General features: G+C 41.4%; 1 protein-coding gene across 7 annotated transcripts in view; it reads right to left on the reverse strand.

Moving 5' to 3' along the window:
• Positions 1-396: 396 nt before the first annotated feature.
• The window catches only part of TBC1D15 (TBC1 domain family member 15), a 77,958-nt gene continuing 52,948 nt past the window's right edge, over positions 397-25,406 (reverse strand). For 4 of the 7 annotated variants that reach the window (XM_043493291.1, XM_038402243.2, XM_038402223.2 and 1 more), the window contains 3 exons: positions 3,332-3,448; positions 2,589-2,675; positions 1,406-1,782 (listed from right to left, as the gene is read on the reverse strand). In XM_043493291.1, the coding sequence (XP_043349226.1) occupies positions 1,564-1,782; positions 2,589-2,675; positions 3,332-3,448 (423 nt within the window). In that variant the 3' untranslated portion in view covers positions 1,406-1,563. The other 3 variants (XM_038402233.2, XM_038402252.2, XM_043493309.1) reach the window with 2 other exon arrangements.

Genomic DNA, 25,406 nt, shown 5'->3' on the forward strand with positions numbered 1-25,406 from the left:
AACTCTTTGCCATGTTTGCTCACAACAGGTGTGAGAAGTTGAACCAGGTCTCCAGTCATTGCAATGATTTGCTTTACCTACTGAAGCCTTTTTGTGTCAATTTAAGTATTTGCTTTGGACAGTTCCAGCATCATTTGTAATAGTAAGTTGCTCCAAAGTAGGAGGGGGAAATACCTCCTCTGACAACTCACTATCAACAATGGCCTTGAGATGAACAATATATTCTACTCTGGAGAAATCAGATTTTTCCATTGCCCTTCATTACCCATTCAAAACAAAATTTAAGTGACTTGGAAACTGCCATTAGTTATGTCCCATCTTCTTCCTGTTTTCTCATATCAACAACCAGACAATTAAGTTTTTTCTCTAAATATGATTTAATTAAAAAACACTAAATTGGTTTTGAGGTTTATTTTATAATATGTACAATAGTTGCAAAATAACAATGAATATATTGAATCAGTTTTGTTAAATACCACAAGACTTAAGAAGATCATACAGCATGGCATGGTATAAACTCACACTGCGTTTTTCATATACAAAAGAATGTTTTATTAAGATCATTGTGATTACTATTTTCCAATAGTTTTGTACCTGCTTTTAAATGCCCTAAGGAGTCGGACATAGAAACAGTTTAAGTAGGAGTTTACTGATCAGTTAATATACTACTAGCAAATTTAACAAACATTATTGGTAAAGATAAACTTTGCAAGAAATTAATTGTAAAATTACACCAGGTGTAGGACTGATCATGCCCACAAGAAACAGTTATTATTTAGAAAATAGTATTCAAAAAGACCCCAGGTTGTGTATTATTGTGAAATTGTTGTATATTAATTCGGTCAAACTGACTAATGAACAGTGAAGTTTATTCAAATATTGAAAATATGCCTATCCTTTTAGTATTCACAAATAATTGCTTATGTAGATAATATATATATGTAAGTGAAGAGATGTTAAATGTAAAAAATATATTGTTTATCCATTCCTGGGTTACACAAAATTCAGAATCTGGACATTAAAACGTCATAAGTCAAAACGTCCATTTCAAATCTCCATTCAAACAGCAACAAATTTTTGTAAACATTTGAGAAGGAAAAACCTCTGTTCATTTACAAAATGTTCCTCTTCTGGAAATCAGCATCTTTTCAGCATGGAAATGCTGTACAGGAGCTTCAGTTCGCCCATTTTGAATCTGATCAAACCAAAAAATCACCAAAGCTTAGAATAATAAAAGTCAAAACTCAGCAGATGCATCATTTCCAAATCACCCACCCTGTAACTATTAGCCATTTCCAGTTCATCACCAAAAAAGAAATGCACTTTGCTACAAAAATAGTAAGGAATGTTATTGAAAACAAAAGGCTATTTCAGTAGAAGTAACTACAAAAATAATTAGGTCAGCTCATGTTGTAAAGCTTTAATGCAAGAGCATTACAGTACAGAATTTCTTTCCAAAACCTTAAAGCTTAAATCAAACACCAAATTTTAAACATCCACCTCTCAAGTGCTTGAAAAAAGAGCTGCAGTAAAGTGTCTCTTCAAGAATTTAACCAAGTGTAATTATGTAGGTGTCAATCTATGGGCACTACGTGTCACAGCCATATGTTGTGCGTTATCTTTTGTTCCGTTGGCAGAAGTTACAGGCATTGAGATATTTTGAGATGTTGATGCAGAACGACTCATCATAGTAACACTTTCATCTTCTCCAGTGTCTGAATCTGGTGTTGTTACAGCACTGTTCTCCATCCCCAGGATCTCACAAACTGCTTGAGGCAATTCCTATGAGGAGGAAACATTTATCATTGTATTTTATTCTATTAAACAAATTAAATTGAAGAGTTAATTGAAACATATTAGCAAGCATATTATGCTTAATAACTTCTTGAAATAACTTATAAGAATAAAAGTCTAATCTGCAGTGAAAATATGATTAAATATTAATTTTGCATAAGGGTTGATTATTTTCCAGAAAATTACCAGCTGCTATCTTTGCTCCCTGAAAGGATCTTTAAAGGTGATAGGGAAACCTTTATGCCACAGTCTAAACTATATTAATGTAATTATTATCTGATTAACAATGCTATTCATCTTTGCTCTGAACCCAAAGTATAAGTCAAATCAAACCATTATAAATTTCATAACACTGCCTAAAACTTTTTCTACCAATCTATCAATACTCAACTTTTCAGCACACAACAAAACTAAGTCTATGTGCTTTTAGTCCAGTAGGCAGCAGGGTAACTCAGACTCCTCTCTCATCCCTCCCCACACATCAAAAATCAACTCACCTGTATACCAGCTAATCTAACCTGAACAAAGTAAAAATAACCTATCTAAGAGCAAAACTCCAGCTTTTTTCACACAGTAATACACTTTTGATACTGAATGTACAACTCTTGCCTAGACAGGTGTATGAGGCTTTTGTAAATATCTAATCAAAGGCTGACAGCATATTTCCATCACTTCCAAAAACTGAATTATTTCAAAAGGGACTATTTCAAAAGCTATACATGTATATGAATATAGACAACTATGATTTTTTTACTGTCTCAAATACTCATAGATATACTTTAAAATAACTTTACCTTGCAATTCATCATCTGGATAGAAATTGCTTCCGCTTTACAGAGTATATCTTCCACATCAATTTTCATAGACAGTTCATTTATATGCTAAAAATATATTCACAAAAAATAAGAATGGAAAATAGTAGACTAGAAAAAATATGCTGTTGTATTAAAATAATCATATTCTCCTCTATTGTAAGTGCCACAATGGACATTAAGGGGTCAAACTTGCAAAATGCTCAAAACACTGCACATGCATTGATAAACAGGAGCTGAATGTGTTCAATCTCTCACAGCAATTGATCAGCATTTTATAGGATTTTTAAAATGAGTCTATATCAGTGTTCCTTACTCTAATGTAATATACAATAGCATATCACATCAGGCAACTATAATTCCCAGAGCTGAAGAGGTAATAATAAATAAAAGTGTATAGAAGAGAAAGTAACAATGATTTAGATTTATGCAACTTCCTAGACAGTTTAAAAAGAGTAAGTGCTAATATTCTATCTACTAGAGTGAAAGTATTATTGACACTTATTAACCCAACACTAGAGGTTTAACCTCTTAATATAGGTGAAAAATTACTGATCCATAATTACATTTGTTGGGTTGCCTTGCCCCTTAAAGAGTTCTGGAATGAAGTAACTATAACCACTCAGGAGACACACTGTACATCTATGTCTTTTTCAGTGTAGAACCAGAAAAGAATCCATTCAAAGGGTTAATTTACACTTAAAATTAAGAACCTCAGCAGATACCTTTAGTATTTCATTAAAACCATAATGCTTGTCCATTATTTGCTGCTTTTCAGATTCCAGGATAGCACAACAGATGAGAAGATGAAAATTCTGGCAAGGCAACTCTGTCCACATTACCTGTTAAAATGTTAAAACTGCTTTTTAAATTGGAAATGAGAATTTATGCCTTTCTTCTGAAGAGCAAGAAAGACACTGAAGTATAACAACTTTTCACATTTAATAATAATATAGCTTCAGTATGCCTTCTAAGCCTAATGGTTTAATTAAACAACAAGCTCCTTTTTTAAATCAATTGAATACTATCATCACTGGCCAAAAAACAGTTAGTGATAAATAAGTCTAAGTAGTTACATGCACAGTTCATCAAGACCATAGGTCAAGACCAAGCTGAGGATGTCTACAATGGATACTCTTAAGCCCAATGTGATTTTATGGTCTTACTGATCCTGCTGGTTCTGTCCTAGTTCAAGAAAAAAAAACACTTACGCAAACAAGAGGACAGGTAATTGTGTACAAAACATTTATGAATTCTAATTGTTTTACATGGCTTAACAGGTCTTGATATAAAGCCTGGAGAATCCAGCAAATTGACAGAAACACTTACTGTGCTTTCAAATGTTTACAAAAGGTTCTATAAGCCAAACTGCCCCTCCATCCTCACCCTATCACTCCATAACAAGCCTGTATTCAAAGATCATATATGCAAACTAATGGCTTGCTGCTTTGGGTCAAATACTGATCAAAGAAATCAACAGAAAAACCCCTCACTATGTTCAATGGGACCAAGATTTAGCTCTTTGAACACAGTACATTTATAATTATGATGGCTCCATTTTAACATTAGGATTGGTGACTAAAAGAGTAGATTATAACAATTGTTTGAGGGAAGGGGAAATCAAAAATGAAAGACTCAAACCTGCAAAATCTACTTGCAAGAGTAGTCCTTATTCAAGTGAGTAAAACCACCGAAGTTAATGGGACCTACTCCTTTAGCAAAGATTACAAACAAGAGTAAGAGTTCAGGGAATCAGGCTTTGTTTAGATATGACATGGGGGGGGGGGAAAAGAGAGAGAGAGAGAGAGAGAGAGAGAGGAAGGTTTACATAAAATAAGGTTCTGAAGTTGCTGCTTTCCACAAGGCCCGCACAGGTTTATCCTCCTCCTCCTCCCCCCACCCCCGCACCCTCCACACACACTAAAAGAATATTTCACTTTATAAAAGAGGCATGAGAGTGGGTCATCACAGCAAAACCAAAGAAAGAGGGATGCTCTGAGGAAAAGGAAACTGAATGGCAAGAAAGATCAGGAAGGACAATCCAGGCACAAATGCGGCATGGGGGAAGGTGCAGAGACAGTTTTGTAGAACAGAGTATACAACTGTACGTGAACAATTATGATCAGATTTTTTAACTTAAGCCAATCTCTTGGGTAGTTTCTGTAGCAACCCATCATTGCAAGATGACTGATATAATGAAAAATATTGATTCTTAATTCAATAAAAGAGGATTTTTCTAACTAGAAAACTTTTCACTGAATATCCTTCAGGGAATAGTATGGAAATGGTTAATCAAACATCTTTTGTGCCAGGTATTTTCCCCCATATACATACAGGCATGATGGCAGTCGACAATACAGTCGGTAAGCAATATTCTTAACATATTTCAATTAAAGAATAGCCTTCCTGACAGCATCTTATTGATTTTTTACTTTTAATAGTGAAACAAAGCATTTTACACTTCCAAGCATTGTACAAACATCAAACAATCCTCAACACCCCTTTTCTGGAAAATTGAGGCAGAATGATTAAATGACTTGGCCCAGGTCACAGTGATTCAGCGGTAGATCCAAGATTACAAACACAGGAGTTCTTGATTCAGAGGTCCAAAATCAACCCACCAGACTATGCTATCCAAAGACCGCTTGGATTCTGGTTTTCTAGACTGAGCTGTTCATGTTCTAGAAACACAACTTTTTTAAAAAAGGAAGCAAAAAAACTGAACACTACACTAACCATACAAAGATTACGACCTAAAAATCTAAAGCGTGAGGCTATACAATTACATATAATTCATTACTTATATTAAAGTACTGCTTTGCAACCCCAGCTCAGACCAATGTCACATTGTGACTGTATGTCCAGTGGTGGATTTAGAGTTAGTGGGCCCTGTGTGGAGCTTCATTTTTGGCACCCCACCCCAGACAAGAAAAAGAACATTATATCTCCCGCCCATTTTTTATTCTTTTTTCCTTCATCCTCTTCCTATATTATAAGTAATGGGAAGTAAATGAAAATGAAGCAAGGTACCTTGATTGGGGCAGAGGGTTGGGGTGCGGGTCTGGGAGGGAGTAGGGGTATGGGTATGGGGGCGGTCGGGCTCTGGGAGGAAGTTTGGGAGCGGCCTGGAGCTGCAGAGTTGGTGCTCAGGGTAGGGTCAACGTATAGAGATGACCCCACCCAAAGGCCGCAGGGATATGCCGGTTGCTTCCGGGAACGGCACAGAGGGAGGGAGGCAGAGCGGGCAAGGAGCCACCTTAGCCCTGCTGCTGGCAAATCTCTGCGCGACCCTTGGAGGGAGGGAGGCAGCAGGCCTCCGTGCACTGCCAAGGGTGGGGGCAGTGTGCGGAGTTGCCTCTCCCCAGCCAGGCGCACGCAGAGAATGCCAGCAGCCGGCCCCTTCCAGGAGCGGCGTGGAGCCACTGGCCACGGCATGGAGGCAGCCTGCCTGCGCCCTGCTGCGCCGCCGGCCGTGACTCAGGCAGGTTGTCAGATGAGATTTGTCCTGCATTTTGGGGGCTCCGTGCCATCGCACAGTTTGTTTCATGGTAAATCTGCTCCTGCGTATGTCTCCCTGAGCTGGGAATTACACCTTCCAAACGCTGTAACCTAAGTGACTTGCCTGATGTCACACAGCAAGTCTGTAGTAGAGCCAGGAATCTAAATCAGATCTCCTGAGTGAGTGCTTTAACCGCAAGACCATCCTTACTCTTAAATCAACTAATGATTAAGAGACCGTCAAGCCGAACTAGAAAACATTTAAAATTCTCAGAGCAGATAGTCAATTGTATAGGCTAAGCCCCACCATTCTCACTGTAAGGGTAATGGCAAGAACTCAGCAAGAGTCACCGTTACCTTCTACGTTTACATTTACCTTTTTCAAATGTCCTGCCAAACTATTGTTTTGGTTTAGAGTAATACCATAATAAATATAGGAAATGTCCTTTCCCCTTCACCTCCTTGCCCATGTTTCAGCAAGTATCCAGCAGTTGTGTTCCACATTTCTTTACATTACTGTGGAATCCCATATAGTCCAAAAATATTCTTTTGCTGTATTACAGAAAAAACAAGTGATTTTTTTTTACTACAATAACTTAGACAACTAGAGAAAAACACACACGAGTTCTGTGTTACTTTTTCCCAATCTACATGTAGAAAATAAATGTTTTCATTTAGGTATAAGCAGCAGTACTTTCAGCAACAGTCAGGAGCCCAATTTTGTACAACTCTCAGAGCAAACAAACAAAGGCAGCCTCAAAACTGTTCATCATGTTAAGAGTCAGCAGAACAAGCGAAGGATGTGATGTTCTGCTCCTCTGATTCCAGCAAATGCTTCATTCTCTGGAGAGCAGTAATTCTGATTTCACCAAAGAACTCTGCAGCAATCCATTCATATTCCATTTTTCTCTCCATGTCTTTGGAGACCAATTATCCCATTTTCTTTCTTCATGCAGATTATGGGAACCCACTGGGCCCTAGGAATTGTAGGAGAGGGCAAGTTTACAGTCTGAGGTCTAAAAAAAGATAACTTTTCCAGGATCCTCTCCTGAGAAACTGTCAGTGGACAAAGGCCACATCTACACTGCACACCTCTTGCAGTGGCATGTAGGGTATGTGTAGCTACACGCTGCAATGAAAAGCAGGTGTCAATGAAATCACAATTGATTCAGAGCTCTCAGGTTTGAAGGTAACTATTTCTACCTCTCAGTAAAATAGGATCATACGTAGTTCTCTGAAGTCAGTTCTGACCATTCCTAACCATTCCATTTGGAGTGGGATCAACACTCAGTTTTCACCACCTCTGGCACTAGTAGCCAACCACTTCTACAACCAGTATTGTAGTGTTGTTGGGGTTTTTTTTTTGGGGGGGGGGGGGGTTGGGTTTTTTTGTTTTTTGTTTTTTTTTAACTAACTAGATGATTTGTCCTTCAAAGAAAATTCCCCTCAAGGAATGTGATTAAAATTCTAAGTTAATTGTTCTATTTCAGGGCATCCAAAATAAATTCATCTTCTAGTTAACAGATAATGTTTACAATAATCACACTGGGATTCAAGGGCATCAGCTGCATTCCTTCCTTCTGACTTTTTCTGGAGTTCTAAGTAGCAGCCTTGACAGCAAGAAGATTTCAGCTGGAGACAGATTACTTTTTACTACTATTTATTTATTCTTATTTAACAGTCTCATGTACCTCCGTGACTCCCTTTGAAAAGATTAGTACTGGGTGACCTCATCCTAAATTTATGCCCATCCAACACCCTGGGACTATAAGGTACAAGTTGATTTAATAGTATCTTCCTCACAGGGATACTAGCCATCCCCAGTTTATAGGAGGAGGACCGGAGAAGAGGCCCATCCGCTATTTAGGGCAGTTTTGGAAGCTAAGAGAGGCCATTTTGGGTATAAGGTTGCCGCTGCAGAGCTCTCTTCCCACAAACCACAGGAAAAGCGGTCCAAGTTCTTAAAGACAACACAACTACCACATATGTGTTTGCCTTGCCTCTGTCAGGAATTAGAACACTAATGCAGAAAAATGGAGATTCCCTAAGTGGTTTCTGAATTTTATCGGGATGTAATCATGTCTTCCAGTTAGTTTGTTTGGGATGTTTCTTTGTTTAATACACAAAGCAGCACAGCAATTCTGAGGTATGTTATGCAGAGCACCAAATCCTTGGCATCAAAGAGTATTATGCAAAAGCATCAAACCCTCTGGAAATCATCCTAGTTCGAGGTTTTTGGCAAAAAAATCTAAGGTGAAGCAATTTTTGTCCCGAGATTATTTAAACAATTTAAGTTTTACATTTAAATCAGCACTAGAGACATATGACACTCATTCTGCCAGAACAGCAACCACTTCCAAGATTTCTCTCTGAAAATGTATTTATCATAGATATTTGTCAGATTGCCAATTGCTGCTCAATTCACTTTTACTCAATATTACTATTTCATAACTGGAGCCAAACGGAATGCTCATTTCAGTGAAGTAGTCCTCCAGTGTTTAATCAGCTAACCACTTTTCAAGTAGTATTTCTGAGGAATGTTGCCACTTGCTCATCTCTTGTAGTGTACATCTGCATAGGTAATTTCAGGTTGGGAAAAAAATTACTTGAATATGGAATTCTCTGAACATATTTACTTTGCACAACCACACTGACCCCCTTTCCTTCCCTACTTCTTCAGATTTGTACAACTAGTTTAGAAAAGTCAGGGAGGAACTAAAGGTGGTTATGGGATAGTACCTTTTATAACCATGTTGGAACATCTGAACTGTAGGACAGCATTTACATTACTTTTGCTAGGTTTTATTATCCCAGAACTATTCTAATGACTCTTACAGTGGCAATGTGAAGAGGCAATATATTTTGAGAGCTTGGTACTGGCAAGTAATCTTTCATTGTTTGAATTTTTTTTATTATTACTACGAACAGATTAATGTGTTATTTCCAGCAAGATTATCTCAAATCCCTAAAGTTCCACTTTAGCTAATATCTTGCAAGCTATATTATTTAAATGAGATGGGCATATAGTTACTACATTTATCTCCTCTCAGTATCAAGTGTTGTAAGTGCACTCCTGTGAGAAACAAGCAGTAAGCCCTCTTGAAGGCTGTACTGTACATTACACAAAATGCTTCCCCTATTTTCCTACAAATGTTTGAAAATTTAAGTTGAGACGTCATTTAACATGCCTGTCTTTCTACAGCTCAAATCAATTTAATACCAATTCCAGAGCTGCAACTGATTGACCTAAATTATCTTTCTGGGAACTTAATTACCTTAGCAAATATATTTTTCAGAAAAAAAATCATCCAGTTGGCATTTGGCAGGGTGACTGACTATTCTTTTCTGATACAGATTTTCATTTGAAGATATAAAATATTTCATTAACATTATCAGTGGCTCTACTCAAACCTTTTTCTATAGGTCATAGCATGTCCATTTTATTGTTATTTTGCTTGTTTTTTCTATAAATTAAAGTTTCCCTGCATTTTCTCCCAATTCAAAAATTCATGCTTTACTACAAATAATGAAAACAGTTTAGATTTTCTTTCCTTACAGACCTCAGGTCTAGTTTTATCAGTTGTGTTAATGATTATTAATGAGGCAGACACTTTAAGGAACCTAGGAGGGAAGCACTTAGAAGTCCTGAGGAAATTCCTCTGCAGAACATCCAGGGCTGAAAAGAACCAGAAGGAAGCTCCATTATAAAATTCTACCACATCCGTTTTCGACAAACTCAAAAATAGAGTGAAGAATTCTTAGCTCCAGTCATCCCTGCCCAAGTATCAAAAAGAGGAACATTGCCCATGTTTTGCAAAACCTCGAAACGATGGCGACCTGGAAAAGACCTTGTTTGAAAGGCCAGGATCTTGTATTACTGCCACTGGGTGCCAATCTCTATAGCAAATATTTACTTGGTGGTGTTCTCAATTATCCTATCACCAATAAGCAAATCTCACAGTAAGAGATGGGCAGATTTCCTTTAGCCTTCATGAGGCAAGACAGATGGCAGTTTGACTGGGCCAATCTAACGTGCAACTCAGTTTTCCCGGTACACAGTGGATCTGACAAATAGCAGGAAGTTTTGATGCTTTCTATAATGATGCTTTGCTTTTCAGGACTTTCTTATTGGTTGACATAGATGGCCAACACTATGCTATTGATAAAGAGAGACTTAACTGACAAAGAACAGTTTAAGACTTCTCAGGGATAGCACAGGAGTAGCTTCTCTATTATAGATCAAGTGCAGCAGCTGCCTCTGTGTCTTCTCTTCTTAGAACCATAGTTTAACCCTACCCTAAACCAAAAAAAAAAACGCCTGCACTTGAAGCATAAACAAGACTACAACAAAAAAATAAAATCCAACAGAAGTCCAAAACCCTTTACCTCATGAGTGCAGGGCTCACCACAGGTAGCTCAGGGACTCTCAGAAGTCTTTTGCCAAACAAAAACTTACTCCACTCTGAGGCTCTGTACACATCTCCCTGCCTCCTCCACAGACCTTTAAGAGGCTTATTCTGCCACCCCTTTCAGTCAGTTCTTCCGTGGCTCCCTCTCAGCTAAAGATTCTACAGCAGGTCATGGCCAGTCATCAGTCACTGGAGAGCCCAGCACATTTTTGCTTGGTCATCTCACCACTCAGTGGTTTAGGATGACTTATTTTAAAGAAGCCAGCGGAATGACAAACTAGCTATGCTTCAGAGTTTCAAATACCTTAAGTATTGAGTAATGTCTACTTAAACTACATAAAAACATATTTATATCTCAATTATGGTTGCAATATCCATGTGATAAACACCACCACCATACAATATATCATGCACATTTTACCACATCAGCAACAGTCTGTCCAATAATCCCTCTCTAATGAGACTACTTGTAACATTCTAAACTTCTGAGCAGCTTTACACAGCTGCTTTTCCTTCTTATGTGGAATTTCCCTGTGTAATTATACTGGTCTACAATAAAGGGCAATCCTATAAAACTACAAACTTATGGTTTGATATTTGGCAAACTATCAATGGTAGAAATGGATGTTTAATAGCATTGAAGCACTGGGAATTCCCCCTTTCTAAAATAATTTGTCATTTATTTTTAGCCCTTATTGTGTGTGAGATAGACATTAAAATAATATTAAGATGATCTATTACAACTTTTTAGAAATACATTATTTAGGCTTCTCAAATGAGTTAGCTATAATTTTCCTCTCCTTCGAAGACCTGGTATCTTGGCAGCCTGGGAGATCACAAACAAGACAATATTTTATTGGCTCTATTTTTTGTAAAGGGTTTTTGGGTTTTTTTTTTGTTTTTGTTTTTTTTTTTTTGAGGACTTTCTGGAGTTTTTCTGGAAAATATGTGGCTTAAACCAAATACACGCTCATATGACGAGGTATAAAGGTTTTACTGCCACTGCATAACCTATTCATAGTATTCCAACTCATGAATAATAAAAGTCATTCCAAAAATCATACTAAACAGAACATTTCTACCTCAACAAACCATCATAAGAACATAAGAACGGCCATACTGGATCAGACCAATGGTCCATCTAGCCCAGTATTCTGTTTTCTGACAGTGGCCAATGCCAGGTGTTTCAGAGTGAATGAACAGAACAAGAAAATTATTGAGTGATTCATCCCGTCATCCACTCCCAGGTTCTGGCAGTCAGAGACTAGGGATACCCAGAGCATGGGGTTGCATTCTTGAGCATCTTGGCTAATAGCCACTAGTGGATCTAGTCTCCATGACTTTTTCTAATTCGTTTTCTAATTCAGTTAGTTTTGGCCTTCACAACATCCCCTAGCAACAAATTCTGCAGGTTGACTGTGCACTGTGTGAAGAAGAACTTGCTTTTGTTTGTTTTAAACTTGCTGCCTCTTAATTTCACTGGCTGACCCCAAATTCTGCGTTATGCGAAGACAGTTACCTTTTCTGTTACTGGTGTTCTTCAAGATGTGTTGCTCATGTCCATTTCATATCAGGTGTGTGCTTGCCACATGCACCAGTGCCAGAAGTTTTTCCCTCAGCAGTATCCATAGGGGACCGACTCTGGCACTCTCTGGGGTGGTGCCCACATGGCGTGGTATAAGGAATACCCCCGGCTTCCCCACCCCCGCATCAGTTCCTTCTTGCTGGGAACTCTGACAGTGGGGAAGGAGGGCGGGTTGCGGAATGGACACGAGCAACACATCTTGAAGAACACCAGTTACGGAAAAGGTAACTGTCTTTTCTTTGAGTGCTTCCTCATGTCCATTCCATATTAGGTGACTCCCAAGCAATACCCATGCAGAGAGGAGTTAACAGACATGTAGATTACAACACAGCTCTGCCGAACCCAGCATCATCTCTGGCTTGCTGAGTGATGGCATAATGAGCGGTAAACGTGTGAACAGAGGACCACGTTGTGGCTCTACAAATGTCCTGGATAGCAATGTGTGCCAGGAAGGCTACCAAAGACGCCTGCGCTTTCAACGAGTGGGCTCTGACAATTGGTGGCAGTGGAACCCCCACCAGGTCCTAACAGGTCCTAATGCACGAGGTGATCCAATTGGAAATCCTTTGCAAAGACACCGAGTGACCTTTCATCCTATCTGCTGTAGTGATGAAGAGTTGAGTCGATTTACGGAAAGGCTTAGTATGTTCTAAGTAGAAAGCCAAGGCACTCTGAACATCCAGGGTGTGAAGATGCCTCTCCTCACTGGTCTTGTGTGGTTTGGGACAGAACACTGGGAGGAAGATGTCCTGGTTCATATAGAAGGTGGAGACCATCTTTGGCCAGAAGGCTGGGTGGGGCCACAACTGAACCTTATCTTTGTAGAAGACTGTGTATGGAGGTTCTGAAGTCAAGGCTTTAATTTCAGAGACTCATCTTGCCAATGTCACTGCCACCAGGAACGCGACCTTCTACGAGAGGTGGGAAAGAGCAGGAACCCAGCAGCTCAAAGGGTGGGCCAGTGAGCCTAGAGAGGACCAAGTTAAGATCCCACTTGCGGGACAGGGGCCTGTACCTGCGGGAAGAGTCTCCCAAGACCCTTCAGGAATCTGACTGTCATGTCATGAGAAAACACTGTCTGTCCTTGGATCAGAGGGTGAAAAGCAGAGATGACTGCGAGATGCACTTGAATGGAAGTGTGCGCCAGGCCCTGGTTCCTCAAATGGAGCAAGTAGTCCAGGACAGCCTGTATGGAGGAATGTAAGGGAGAGATGCACCGTTCGGACCCAGCAGGAAAACCTCGTCCACTTGGCCAGATAAGTCAGTCTAGTTGAGGGCTTCCTACTTTCCAGGAGGTCCTATTGGACTCCTTCAGAACAGGTCCACTCCTCCAGGTTCAGCCACACAGACAGGTGGAGAGACCCGATAGGTTGGGGTGTAGGAGTCGACCGTGGTGCTGTGACAGTAGTTCCAGTCAGTTGGGCAGGGACCAGGAAGGGGGCGCTGACAGGCTCACGAGCATCCTGAACTAGTGCTGGAGAGGCCACATTGCAGGGGAATCATGATGACCTGTGCCTTGTCTCGCTTGATCTTTGCCAGGGCTCTGTTGATGAGTGGAATCAGAGGGAATGTGTACATCAGGCTTCTTGTCCACGACAGGAGGAAGACATCAGAGAGGGAGCCCTTGCTCAGACCTTGCCAAGAACAAATCTGGTGGCATTTCCTGTTCTGTCTGGCAGCAAACAGGTCCACTTGGAGAGTTCCCCATCTTTGGGGGATCATGCAGGCTACCTCTGGATGGAGTGACCACTCGTGGTAGGAGAAGAAGTCCCTGCTGAACTGGTCCGCCAGCGTATTCCTGATGCCAGGAAGGTGACAAGCTTCCAAGTGGATCTCGTGGCTGATGCAGAAGTCCCATAGACAGAGTGCCTCCTGACAGAGAGCCGATGAGCGTGCTCCCCCTTGCCTGTTTATGCAGAAGATTGAGGCTGTGTTGTCTGTCAGGACTCGTACCACCTTGCCCGACAGGTGGGGCAAGAAGACTCCGCACACCAGATGGACTGCTCGGAACTCTGACATTTATGTGCAACCGCACTTCATCCAGGGATCACATCCCCTGAGTCCAGAGGACGCCGGTATGTGCCCCCCAGCAAAGGTCCAAGGCGGCCGACACCAACTTAATTGAGTGTTGAGGGTTGTCAAACAGAACCCCCTCCAGGACTGTCCTGCGGGCGGTCCACCATCACAGCGAGATAAATATCACCTGGGAAATGGTAACGATCTTCTCCGGGGGGGTCTCGGGACTGGGAATAGACCATTGCCAGCCATTGCTGCAGGGGCTGCATCCAGAGCCTGGAATGGTGGACCACATGTAAGGGCACGCTGCCATGTGACCCACGAGATGCAGACAGACCCTGGCTGTAGTCAGAGGGAATGCGGAGACTTCTTTGATGAGGTTCGCCGTTATGTGGAACCTTTCCAGCAGCAGGAATGCCCTGGCACAGGTCAAGTCGAGGACTGCTCCGATTAACTCTATCCTCTGCACTGGCACAAACGTCAACTTTTTGTCATTTACCAGTAGGCCCAGAGAGTGGCGCGTAGCCTGAAGCACCATAACATCCCTTTGGACTTGAGACCTGGAGCTGCCCTTGACAAGCCAGTTGTCGAGGTACGGGTAGATCTGGATACCCCGGCGCATGAGGTAAGCCGCTACTATTGACATGCACTTGGTAAACACTCTTGGTGCTGTTGCCAGGCCGAATGGGAGAACCACAAACTGGTAGTGGTGGGGCCCCACTGTAAACCAAAGGAAGTGTCTGTGTCCTTAAAAGATCGCTATGTGGAAGTATGCATTTTTCAAGTCGAGAGCGGCATACCAGTCTCCAGAATCCAGGGAGGGGATAATAGAAGGCGGGGAACCCATGCAAAACTTTAGCTTCTTTAGATACTTGTTGAGGTCTTGCAAGTCCAAGATTGGCTACAAACTGCCCTTGGTCTTTGGGATTAAAAAGTACCAGGAATAAAATCCCTTGTTCCTGTACTCAAGAATATCTTTTATTGCACCCAGCTGTAGCAACCCCTTTACTTCCTGCACGAGTAGACTTTCGTGAGGGGGGGGTCCCTGAAAAGGGATGGGGAAGGCAGGTGGGAAGGGGGCAACGTGAATTTGATTTAAATTACTAGTCAGGAAGACTATTTAATCATGGATTTTTAAATAAAAGTGCATTCTTTTTGGTTGTTACAACCTTATCTACTCAGATAGATGTAGGTTTCATTTTTAGAAGGTACACACTATACATTTTTAAAGTGATTTATTTTGAATACTTTTCAGATTAGTTTTACAGCTATATTAGAAAATGAATGATTGATTGGTTATTTCATTTACCAAAGGTAATTGAAACAGATATTTATGAAGTCATTGGGAGGTGAACTATCTCCAGTTCAACAGGTTAATCACTAATATTTGGAAGATTTTCTTGCCAGGCTGTATTAGGAGGAAATCACCACCAGACAGACATTTATATTGTTTTATTTAACTAAAACAACAACGTTATGTACTCTTGATTTTTTTCTTCAACAGCAAACGTAATATTTTAACAAAACAAGCATTTGAATTTTTGAATTTAGTTAAACAGTTTTTTAAAATCAGGTTTGTTTTTGTTAAAATTGTTGTTAATTAAAATAGTTAAATGAAATATTTTAAAAAAACAAAATTAAATTAAATGGACTACGTCAGCCAGATCAAAGGTAACTGAAGCAAATATTTATGAAATCATTGGGAGGTGATTTTCAATTCAGCAAGTTAATCATCAATATTTGGAGGATTTTCTTGCCATGCTGTGTTAGGAGGACATCACCACCATTTCTTTCAGCATTTCTTTGTTACACTGTTTGCATTTTACACACATGCCTGTCTTAAGGAACTTCATTAAAATATTCCCAAACTGGGTCTCTTTTACGACCTGCTGCCATTATAGGTTTTCACTTCCAGTGAGAGAATGGAATGGTAGATCTCAAATAAATGAAGGCTACACTTAAAAAGACCTCAAGACTTCTGTAATAATCTGCTTAAAGAAGTTTCACTTTTGTTTCTACTGCCTGTTCCTCCCTTCTCACGTTTATCTCCAGACATTGTACTTTTAGAGAAAGTTAAGGGGTTGACTCTGTGTACACAAATTTGCAGAGGGACAATAGGGTGGAGGTCTGTTATTTCTCACCTCTATATATTTAGATATTTATTTAAAAACATTTTTTTTACTGTTAGCAAGCATGTTACCTCTGGAGAGACAAATCCACAGTTTGAGTTCTGCAAAAATAAGCATCTTGGATGGTATCTTCTAGACTGAGCACTGAATCCCACTGGGTAGATTGAAAGATTAACCTAAATAATCTATACAAGAGCCCCTGAACCCCTAAAATTGGGTTCCTAATCCATGAACTACTGGAAATCATTTACAAAACTTTTCTTAAACAGTACATGAATATATTGTCTCATACTATAGAATTAGAATTTATAATCTCTATTCCATGATGAGATATCTTTGAGCTATAATCAGGGCCGACTATGTTTTTTCAAAAAGAAAAGGAGTACTTGTGGCACCTTAGAGACTAACAAATTTATTTGAGCATAAGCTTTCGTGAGCTACAGCTATGAAGAGAGCTGTAGCTCACGAAAGCTTATGCTCAAATAAATTTGTTAGTCTCTAAGGTGCCACAAGTACTCCTTTTCTTTTTGTGAATACAGACTAACACGGCTACTACTCTGAAATCTATGTCTTTTGTCGCCCCAAGCTCCGAGAGCACAATTGCCCAAGCAAAAAAGGATAGCCAGAATGCCGCACATGCTTGCTTTGCTGGTGCCTAGAGCTGGTCCTGGCTATAATGTATCTTAATTAAAACTATCTTCAGATCGGATTTTTTTGATAAAATGCTTTTTGAGGAAAAAAATCTATTTAAATAAAAAATACGATTTTTTTTCTTTTTTTTTTTTAAAAAAAACATTGATTTTTATCCACCCTGGAAAGGGGGGGGTAAAAAGGAACTATAGAGTACAACCCTGTTCCACTGTGCTGAGGACCCACTGGTTTGAGGTTATAGCCGTCCAGGCGGGGAGGAAGAGGGAAAGGCGGTTGGAGAACACTGGGAAAAATGGATCTGGGGAATAGTATGGTAGGTCGCCCTCAGGCGTACCCTCAAAATGACCATTTAGCCCTCTGCTTATTCTGGGTCGAGCCCGACTGAGAACAGGGTGGAGGTGGGTGGCTCAGAGGGTGCTTGTAGCCCTTGTTTATGGGGCTGGTCCTGACCAGGCTGGTTCCCCTGGCCCTGAGGCTACTGTGGTTTCAACTGCTTATGCGCCGGGACTGGGACATAGAGACCCAGGGTCTTCAAAGTGGTGCAGGAGTCCTTGAGGCAATGCAATTTTCTGTCTGTTTGCTCTGCAAATAGGGCCCAGCCGTCGAAGTGCAGGTTCTACATAGACGCCTGGGGCTTGGTGGACAGCCCAGAGAGGAGCAGCCAAGAGACTCACTGCATGGAGATAGCGGAAGCCATAGTGTGAGCAGCAGCAGCGTCTAACGCCACCTGGAGGGCCACCCTGACTGCGGTCATGCCCTCATCGAGGATCCCTCGGAACTCTTTCTTGGAAGCCTCGGAGAGCAATACTTCCAACTTGTTAAGTTTTGTTACTTTTTTTTTTTTTAAATATATATAGCGCTTTTATCCCAAGTGCTTTACAACAATTAGCAAACGGTACAAACAACATTTGGAAAGATCATTAAGTGGTTCGACGAGACCTTCAGCAATTTTCAAGTGGTCTGCAAAAAAAAAGTTTAACCACCACTGGTATAAACTAATTTAAATCCTCTCATTTTGTATGTATAATTGGGATTATGTTTTCTATTGTGCATTAATTTGCATTTATTAACAGTGAATTTCATCTGCCATTTTGTTGTCCAATCACCCAGTTTTGTGAGATCCCTCTGTAACTCTTCACAGTCTGCTTTGTGCTTAACTATCTTGAGTAATTTTGTATCTGCAAATTTTACCACCTCACTGTTTACCCCTTTTTCCAGATCATTTATGAATATGTTGAACAGCACTGTCCCAGTACAGATCCCCAGGGCACGCTGCTATTTACCTCTCTCCATTCTGAAAATTGACCATTTATTCTTTCTTCCTATAGCATATGAAGCTCTTGATTCAGGAACTAATGTCCTACATCCAGCATTTCTAAGGTATAATATACTACGCTCAAAACATAAATCGAACTACTTTCACATTTTATCAGAATTTTCTACATATCCTAAACTGATAACATTTAACTGTATCAAACAAACATTAATTATAAAGGATGGTGTATACAGGGTAATAACTTTTTACAATATTTCCATTTTGTATGCATATGCAATATGAGAACATTCCAATATTATACTGGTAAATGCTGAAATTATGTACTTGGATGTAACCTAACAAACTTTTCTACAAAAAATGTCACTATACATATATCCATGAATGAGTCAATTTGAAAAGACAGCTTGTTAGCTCTATCCCATTCCAAAAGTTTTAGCAAGACATGTAAGCTCTCTTCCAGCTTAACCTGAAGAAGTTGATTATTACAATTACACGGTAAGAATGGAAAGAAGTAGTACTTTGGTGTTGAATGACCTTTCACACACTATTCTATTACATGTTTTCATTTTAAAATATTTTTGCACAGTATTACTTTACTTGACTATTTCAAGTAAGAACTCTTTCACTCAACCTACTATATTTAGTTATTACAGGAGCATGAAAAAATGGGTTTACTCCATGGTTATAAGTTGATCTTGCAGCATATAAAGCAGGGGTCAGCAACCTTTTAGAAGTGGTGTGCCGAGTCTTCATTTATTTACTTTAATTTAAGATTTTGCGTGCCAATACTACATTTTAACGTTTTTTAGAAGGTATCTCGCTATAAGTCTATATATTATATAACTAAACTATTGTCGTATGTAAACAAGGTTTTCAAAATGTTTAAGAAGCTTCATTTAAAATTAAATTAACATGCTGGCCTTACACCGCCAGCCATCTCAGCCCGCTGCCGGCCTGGGGTTCCGTTCATCTGGGCCGGCAGCGGGCTGAGCGGGACCTGTACCCGGTACCCCAGCTGCAAAGGGGCTGGCAGCCAGAATCCCAGACCGGCAGCGGGCTGAGCAGGGCCAGCGGCCGGGACCCCAGACCAGCAGTAGGCTGAGCAGCTCAGCCCGCTGCCAGTCTGGGGTCCCGGCCCTGTCCACATAGAGTAGGAACCTACTTTCTCTCTGGTTCTAGCCTATTCTCCTCTTCTCTCTGCACTGAGATGAGGGTGGGAGTGCACTAAGAACAGGGCTGGGGGTGAAGGATCAGGCTGGGGGTTGGAGTGCATGGTCTGGCCAGGAGCTAGAATGAGGGAGGGGGTTCAGGGTTGGGGCAGGAGGTTTGGGTATGGAGCACTTACCTGGGCAGCTCCCATTTGGTGCAAGAGGTGCAGGTGAGAATGTGGGGGTGTGTGTGCAGGATCTCCCATTTGGTGCCCAGCGTGGGGATGTGGGGGGTGCAAGAGTCATGGCAGGAGACTGGGTATGTGTGGGGGGTGTCGGAGTCAAGGCAGACGGCTGGGGTGTGTGGGAAGTGCAGGGGTCCTGGGGATGCTCCCAGCCCCCTACCCTGAGCGGCTCAGAGCAGGGGGCTGCAGGCTATATGCCAATTCCACCCGCTTCCCCAAGGTCTCCAGAGCAGAGAGCGTGCTTTGGCTCTGCTTTTCCCTCTTCCACTCCGTAGCAGGGGCCATCAGCTGATTGGCCGCAGGGCGGGAGAGAAGGAGGGGCAGGAACCCTGCACGCTGAGGGAAGAGGCGGGGGGGGAGGTGGGAAGCTTGCCTGCCCTGCAAGGAGAGAGCGGTGGGAGGGGGCAGAGAAGAATGGGCCAGGCTGGGCAGGATTTTTAATTGCATTAAAAATTGGCACGCGTGCCATTGGTGTTTTTATATATATATATATATATATATATATATATATATATATATATATATATATATATATATATATATATATAACCCCCGATATAAAGTAAGGAGAGACTGCCAGCCTTAAATTTCTTAAGCAATTCAGAGTTACAGCAGACCTTTCAAATTGCTGTAAACACCTGTTGCATTTAATTTTACTACCATATAGATCTCACTTATTTCCTGTGGCAAGCTTTATGAAGGATATTCAGCTCTATACAGGAACTGCTATAATGCATCATTAGTTTTATGCTGTTACATCCAGAAGTCAATAAATTCCCTAAAGCAAATGCTGCACAGAAGGCAGACATTTACTAGGCCAGTTAAACAAGCCTGGTAACAGGGAAAAGGTATAAGCAATTCCTCCTTGAAATCTTCTAGTGCTCCGTTTGTGTCTTTGATGTCAGGGGGTTGATATTAGAAGTAATTTCTATCCTAGCTAGCACAATTATAGTTTCTGCTCTATTTAAGATTCAGGGTCACTGCTATTGAAGCTAAAAGAATAGTCTATTTCATTCTTGCACAAGTGTCATTGCAATGGACCAGCCCTTCACTAGAACTGCATAAATCTGAGTGATAGCCAAACTAAATTCAATTAAAAATGTTTAATTATAATGCAATTAACCTTGAAATTTTCATTTTACTAAGCCATGACACAGATTAAGAATCTATTTCAAATATCTGATTTTGTTTGTAATTAACTGTAATTCATTCTTTAAAAAGAGAAACAATGTAAAAGGGTTGATAAATATTACAAACTGCATCAAAGTGAATTGCATGCAGAGTCCACTTCCGTGCTAATTTTCTTTTAATTCTGCTTTTCTCACACTATGAACACACATTGACTGCCACACAAGGATGTTGCTAGCAATCAAATTGTTGCCCACCCCACCCCTGCAATATACTCATAAATTCCCCTGGTAGATATATCATTATTAAGGTCCTAATTAATTTGCAATATTGAGGAAATTGTGGATTCCGGAGTATTAGGCTTTCACCGTAATTTTGCTTTAAATTAGCTTACTTTGCACAGTCCACAATTTTACGTACATTTTGAGGTTTGCAACACACCTTTTTCCCCACTAGTACATTAAATAATCTTGGAGAGTTTTGGGTAGGGCTCTAACTAAGGTGGGGCAAACTGCATATCTGCCCAGGGTGCACAGCCAGATGTGGTAGTGGTTGGGAAACGGCATGGAAAAATGACTAAAAAAACCTGTAGGGGGTAGAACCCTGCAGCGGGTATGGTATTGCCACCCTTACTTCTGTGCTGCTGCTGGCAGCGGCTGCACTACCTTCAGAGCTGGGCAGCTGGAGAGTGGTAGCCGCATGCCAGGCGCCCAGCTCTGAAGGCAGAGGTGATGATGGGAAGGAATTGGAGACAGGCATTGTGTACGGCCCGGAACTCTAGCAAATTTATGTGAAGCCTGGTTTCTGAAGCGGCCCAGAGACCCTGAGTGGTGAGGTGGCCAACGTGGGCTCCCCATCCTGTGAGGGATGCATCTGTGGTGATGGCAATTCAAGGGGGATCTTGTCAAAGGGAATACCGGTGCAGAGGTTGATGGGAGAGGTCCACCAGAGAAGCGACTCCTTGACTTTCTGGGGCATAGTTAGTAACTTGTTTAGCCTGTGCTTGTTTGGTTTGTATACCATGGCTAGCCAACCCTGAAGGCATCGCATGTACAGGCGACCATTTGCGACCATAAATGTGCAAGTAGCCATATGTCCTAAGAGCTGTAGGAAGTCTCGGACTGCAGTCTGTGGGCTGGCACATATCTGGGTAATAAGGATGCTCATTGTGTGGAATCTGTCCTGGGGGAATTGAGGTGGGTGCCAATGAAGTCAATTTGTTGGGTAGGTTCTAGCATGCAAGAAGAATACACTTTGCAGTTGAAGGAGTCCAGTCTCTTGTTATCTTTGTCAGATGGAGTGAAGCGGAAGTGTTGGTATTTGTTTTTCTGATTGGCCGCATCTACCACTAGCGAATTAGGTGAGGGGTGCGTGAATAGAAACACAGAACCCTTAGATGGGATAAAATATTTGCAGTCCAATCTCTTACTCGTGGGTGTTATTGTAGCTGGGGTCTGCCAAATAGTTTTAGCAGGTTCCATAATGTCCCAGGTAGGGCTATTTTGGAGGAAATCGTGGCTTGCAGGATGTCAGTAAGCTCATGGTGTGTTTCAGGCACCTCCTCTTGGGTAATCCTGAGCTCTTCTGCTACTTTGTGAAACAACTCTTGAAAATGAGCAAGCTCATCAATAGCGGGAGGTGGTGGGGGTACCATGGCATCTTGTGGTGTTATTGGTGTGCGGGGGCAGTGTCCTCTGTAGGGGTCATGGCCACTTCAGGTCTTATCTGGGTTTCAGTGTAAGCAGGCAGTGGGGAGGGTCCGACAGTTTTCTTCTGAGCAGCCTGCAGAACACCTGAGTGTGCTGTGGTGTAGGTCCATGAACCCCAGCGTGGCCATTGCCCTGGGGGGGGGGTGGGGGGAGAGGGAATAGGTGGTCCCATCCAGGAATTGCCATACCAGTGTGGATAGCTTTGAGGATATGGAAATCGTGCTGTAATGCACCTCCCAATTGTAGGTAACAATCTGGGGAGAGTACTGAGAGGAAAACATCTGATCATCATATTCCTCTTCCTCATCCTCCCACACTTCATTGGAGGGGCTTGAAGTGGTAGAGGAGTACTGAAATAGGGTGCTAAAGGTCTCAGTGATAGACTGGTGCAGAGAAGAGGAGAGTCAGGAGCATGGGACACCCTTAATTCCTCTCGCTGTAAAAACTATGGTGAGTGACCAAGAGTCGCTGCTGGTGTAGCTGGTGGAGGCAGAGTCTGCTGGGGCATCTGCTGGCGCACCAAAGGGTGTCCTGGGGGCGCAAGCTGTCTTCGCAGAGTAGGAGCTCCTGAGGGAGGCACTGCAAAGGAGGCTGGAGACCTCAGGAGGCTCGGGGCTGAGAGCAGCAGCTGTAAAAGCAGCACTGCAAGATCAAAGCACAGGGCTGCAGCCACCGCTTGTACGGTCGGCACCGTAGCAGCTCTTGGCACCGTACTCACAAAGGTGGCCGAAGGAGAGTTGAAAGGAGGGCAACTGGAAGCCTCAGCACCATGTAGTGGGGCAGCTGACTCACGGTCAGTGCCTGAGGTGCCCGCTGCGTGGAAAGTGCTGAGCCGCGGAGCCAGAGTTAGCGGAGACCGGAGAGCCAGTTTTAACTTTTTCCCCCGAGGAATGGCTCCTGAGGGGAGAGGAAGCTGGCTGTTTTTTTGCTTTCCTTTTGCCTCTGGAGAGTGTCACAGAGGTTTGCTGGCCAGGGTCAGACGCAGGTCTGAGGGCGTTTTCCAGGAGCAGCATTGTAACCCTGAGCTCCCTGTCCTTGCGGGTCCGCGCTTTCAATTTGTTACAGTGGATGCATTTTTGGGGTACACAAGACTCCCCCAAACAGCACACGCACTGTGAATGCCCGTCTGAGATGGGGATGGCATCTTTACATGAGGCGCATCTCTTGAAGCCTGGGAAGCCAGGCATCTCCGAAACCTCAGAGGTGGTTGTTTTTTTGTGTTTTTTTTAAATAAATATAACAGCTAATGTAACTTATCACTCTAGTGACTGAAATTAACTAAACTGAGAAATAAACTAACTAGCTAGTGTCAAAGACACTGCTGAACTCCATCTCTAGCCGGGGACAGTAGTGAAGGAACTGAGGAGCTTAGCCTGTGCACGCACTATTCAAACACTGACAGCTTGAGAGGGAGGCACAGCGCGTGCGCAGCCCGTAGGGATATGGCTGTAGAAATCTCCAATCGAAGGCACTGGGACACACCTTGACCTGAAGTGGAGCACCCACAGGGACATCTCTTGAAGAACAGTTTTTCTGCTCCATGATGAAATCTTATAGGGCCTGATCTAACTACCATGGAAGTATTGTTGACATCCATCAATTTTATTGGGAACAGAATACAGCTGAGAGAGCAAATGAATGTGCTGGGGCTTATCCCAATCCTATCCACGTACACAGCTGCCAGCTGCTGCTTCCGTTCCAGACTTTGTTGTTGTTTCTGATAACAAGTCTTTCACAAAACAAGGAGAAGAGAAAACACATGAGGTCCTCCAAGGGAGTGCAAGACAGTAATGTTCCATATTAGCAGATGCGAAAGGAAGTGAAGCCAACTAACAAAAATTAAATTGAACATATACAAGTGCTATCAAAATGCACAATCTCAAAAAATAAAGAACGAGGTTTATCCCCACTTCTAACTTTTCAGATACAGTCATCTTAGGGCTTACTTATGTCCACTGCTACTTCACTAGGTATGAATATTTGTAACAAGTACTAACACAAAAGTCCCAGTTCACCAGTGTCATTCAAGTCTTATGTCATTTGACTTGCACCAGCGTAGAATGGGTTTAACACAATGGTGAATAAAGCCCTTACATGTGTTTAGTACATATTGCAAATACCCGTGACAAAAGAGTGGAATGGTCCAACTCTGCTAAATCATATTTCTGTCTGAAAATATTGCATTTACTGTAAACAAGTAACCCCTACATTTATTGTATGTGAAAGAAGTTTGACTTAAGAAATTGAGTATTTTTCCTGTTTATATTGTATGTTTGACAGCACCCTATTTTTGTATCAGTAGAATGGCCTGGGTATAAAACTGGAGTGATGTAGCAGTGAATCAGGCTCCAACTTTCTAAAAGAAAGGCATTAATCTTCAGATGGAGAAAATGTTGGCATAAATGCCTCAACTTGATTATATGTTAAATGGGTTTCTGAATATTTTAAAAAGCAAACTAAGCATGTGATTTTTAGCTCCGCTTCTCCTAGCAACAAAACTGAAAAATAATGTTTGTACCACATTTTTTAAGATGCACTGGAAGGACCCAACAACTAAAATAAGGACCCTTATTTTAGCAGGATTCCACCAATATTTTAGATGTCTTTATACATTAGTTGAAAGGGTTTAAAATAGCAAAAAACAATCACTACAGAAAATAAATTGTGTACACACACACACAATATTTAAATAAGATAGAAATGTTATACAAAACTGACATAAAATGTCAAACCAATAATTAGAATACTGAGTTTCAGATTCCTCTATAGACTTTTTAGAAATGTGTGTGTGTTTATATAGTTCATTCAGAATCAATAGTGCTCAAAATGGCATTATCCTGAACTAGATTTCTCCTGATTAAATTTTGAGGGTCTCATCTTACAGCCTCTTTGTGCACAGTACAACACACTGAAGAAAAATGACAGCAGTGGTGTTCTGTGCTCATAGCACATAACTTAAGGAAGATGTTATTGAGGATATAAAAAAAACCCACCAAATATGAGAGA

This window comes from Dermochelys coriacea, chromosome 1 (assembly GCF_009764565.3).
Source record: "Dermochelys coriacea isolate rDerCor1 chromosome 1, rDerCor1.pri.v4, whole genome shotgun sequence".
Lineage (NCBI taxonomy): Eukaryota > Metazoa > Chordata > Testudines > Dermochelyidae > Dermochelys > Dermochelys coriacea.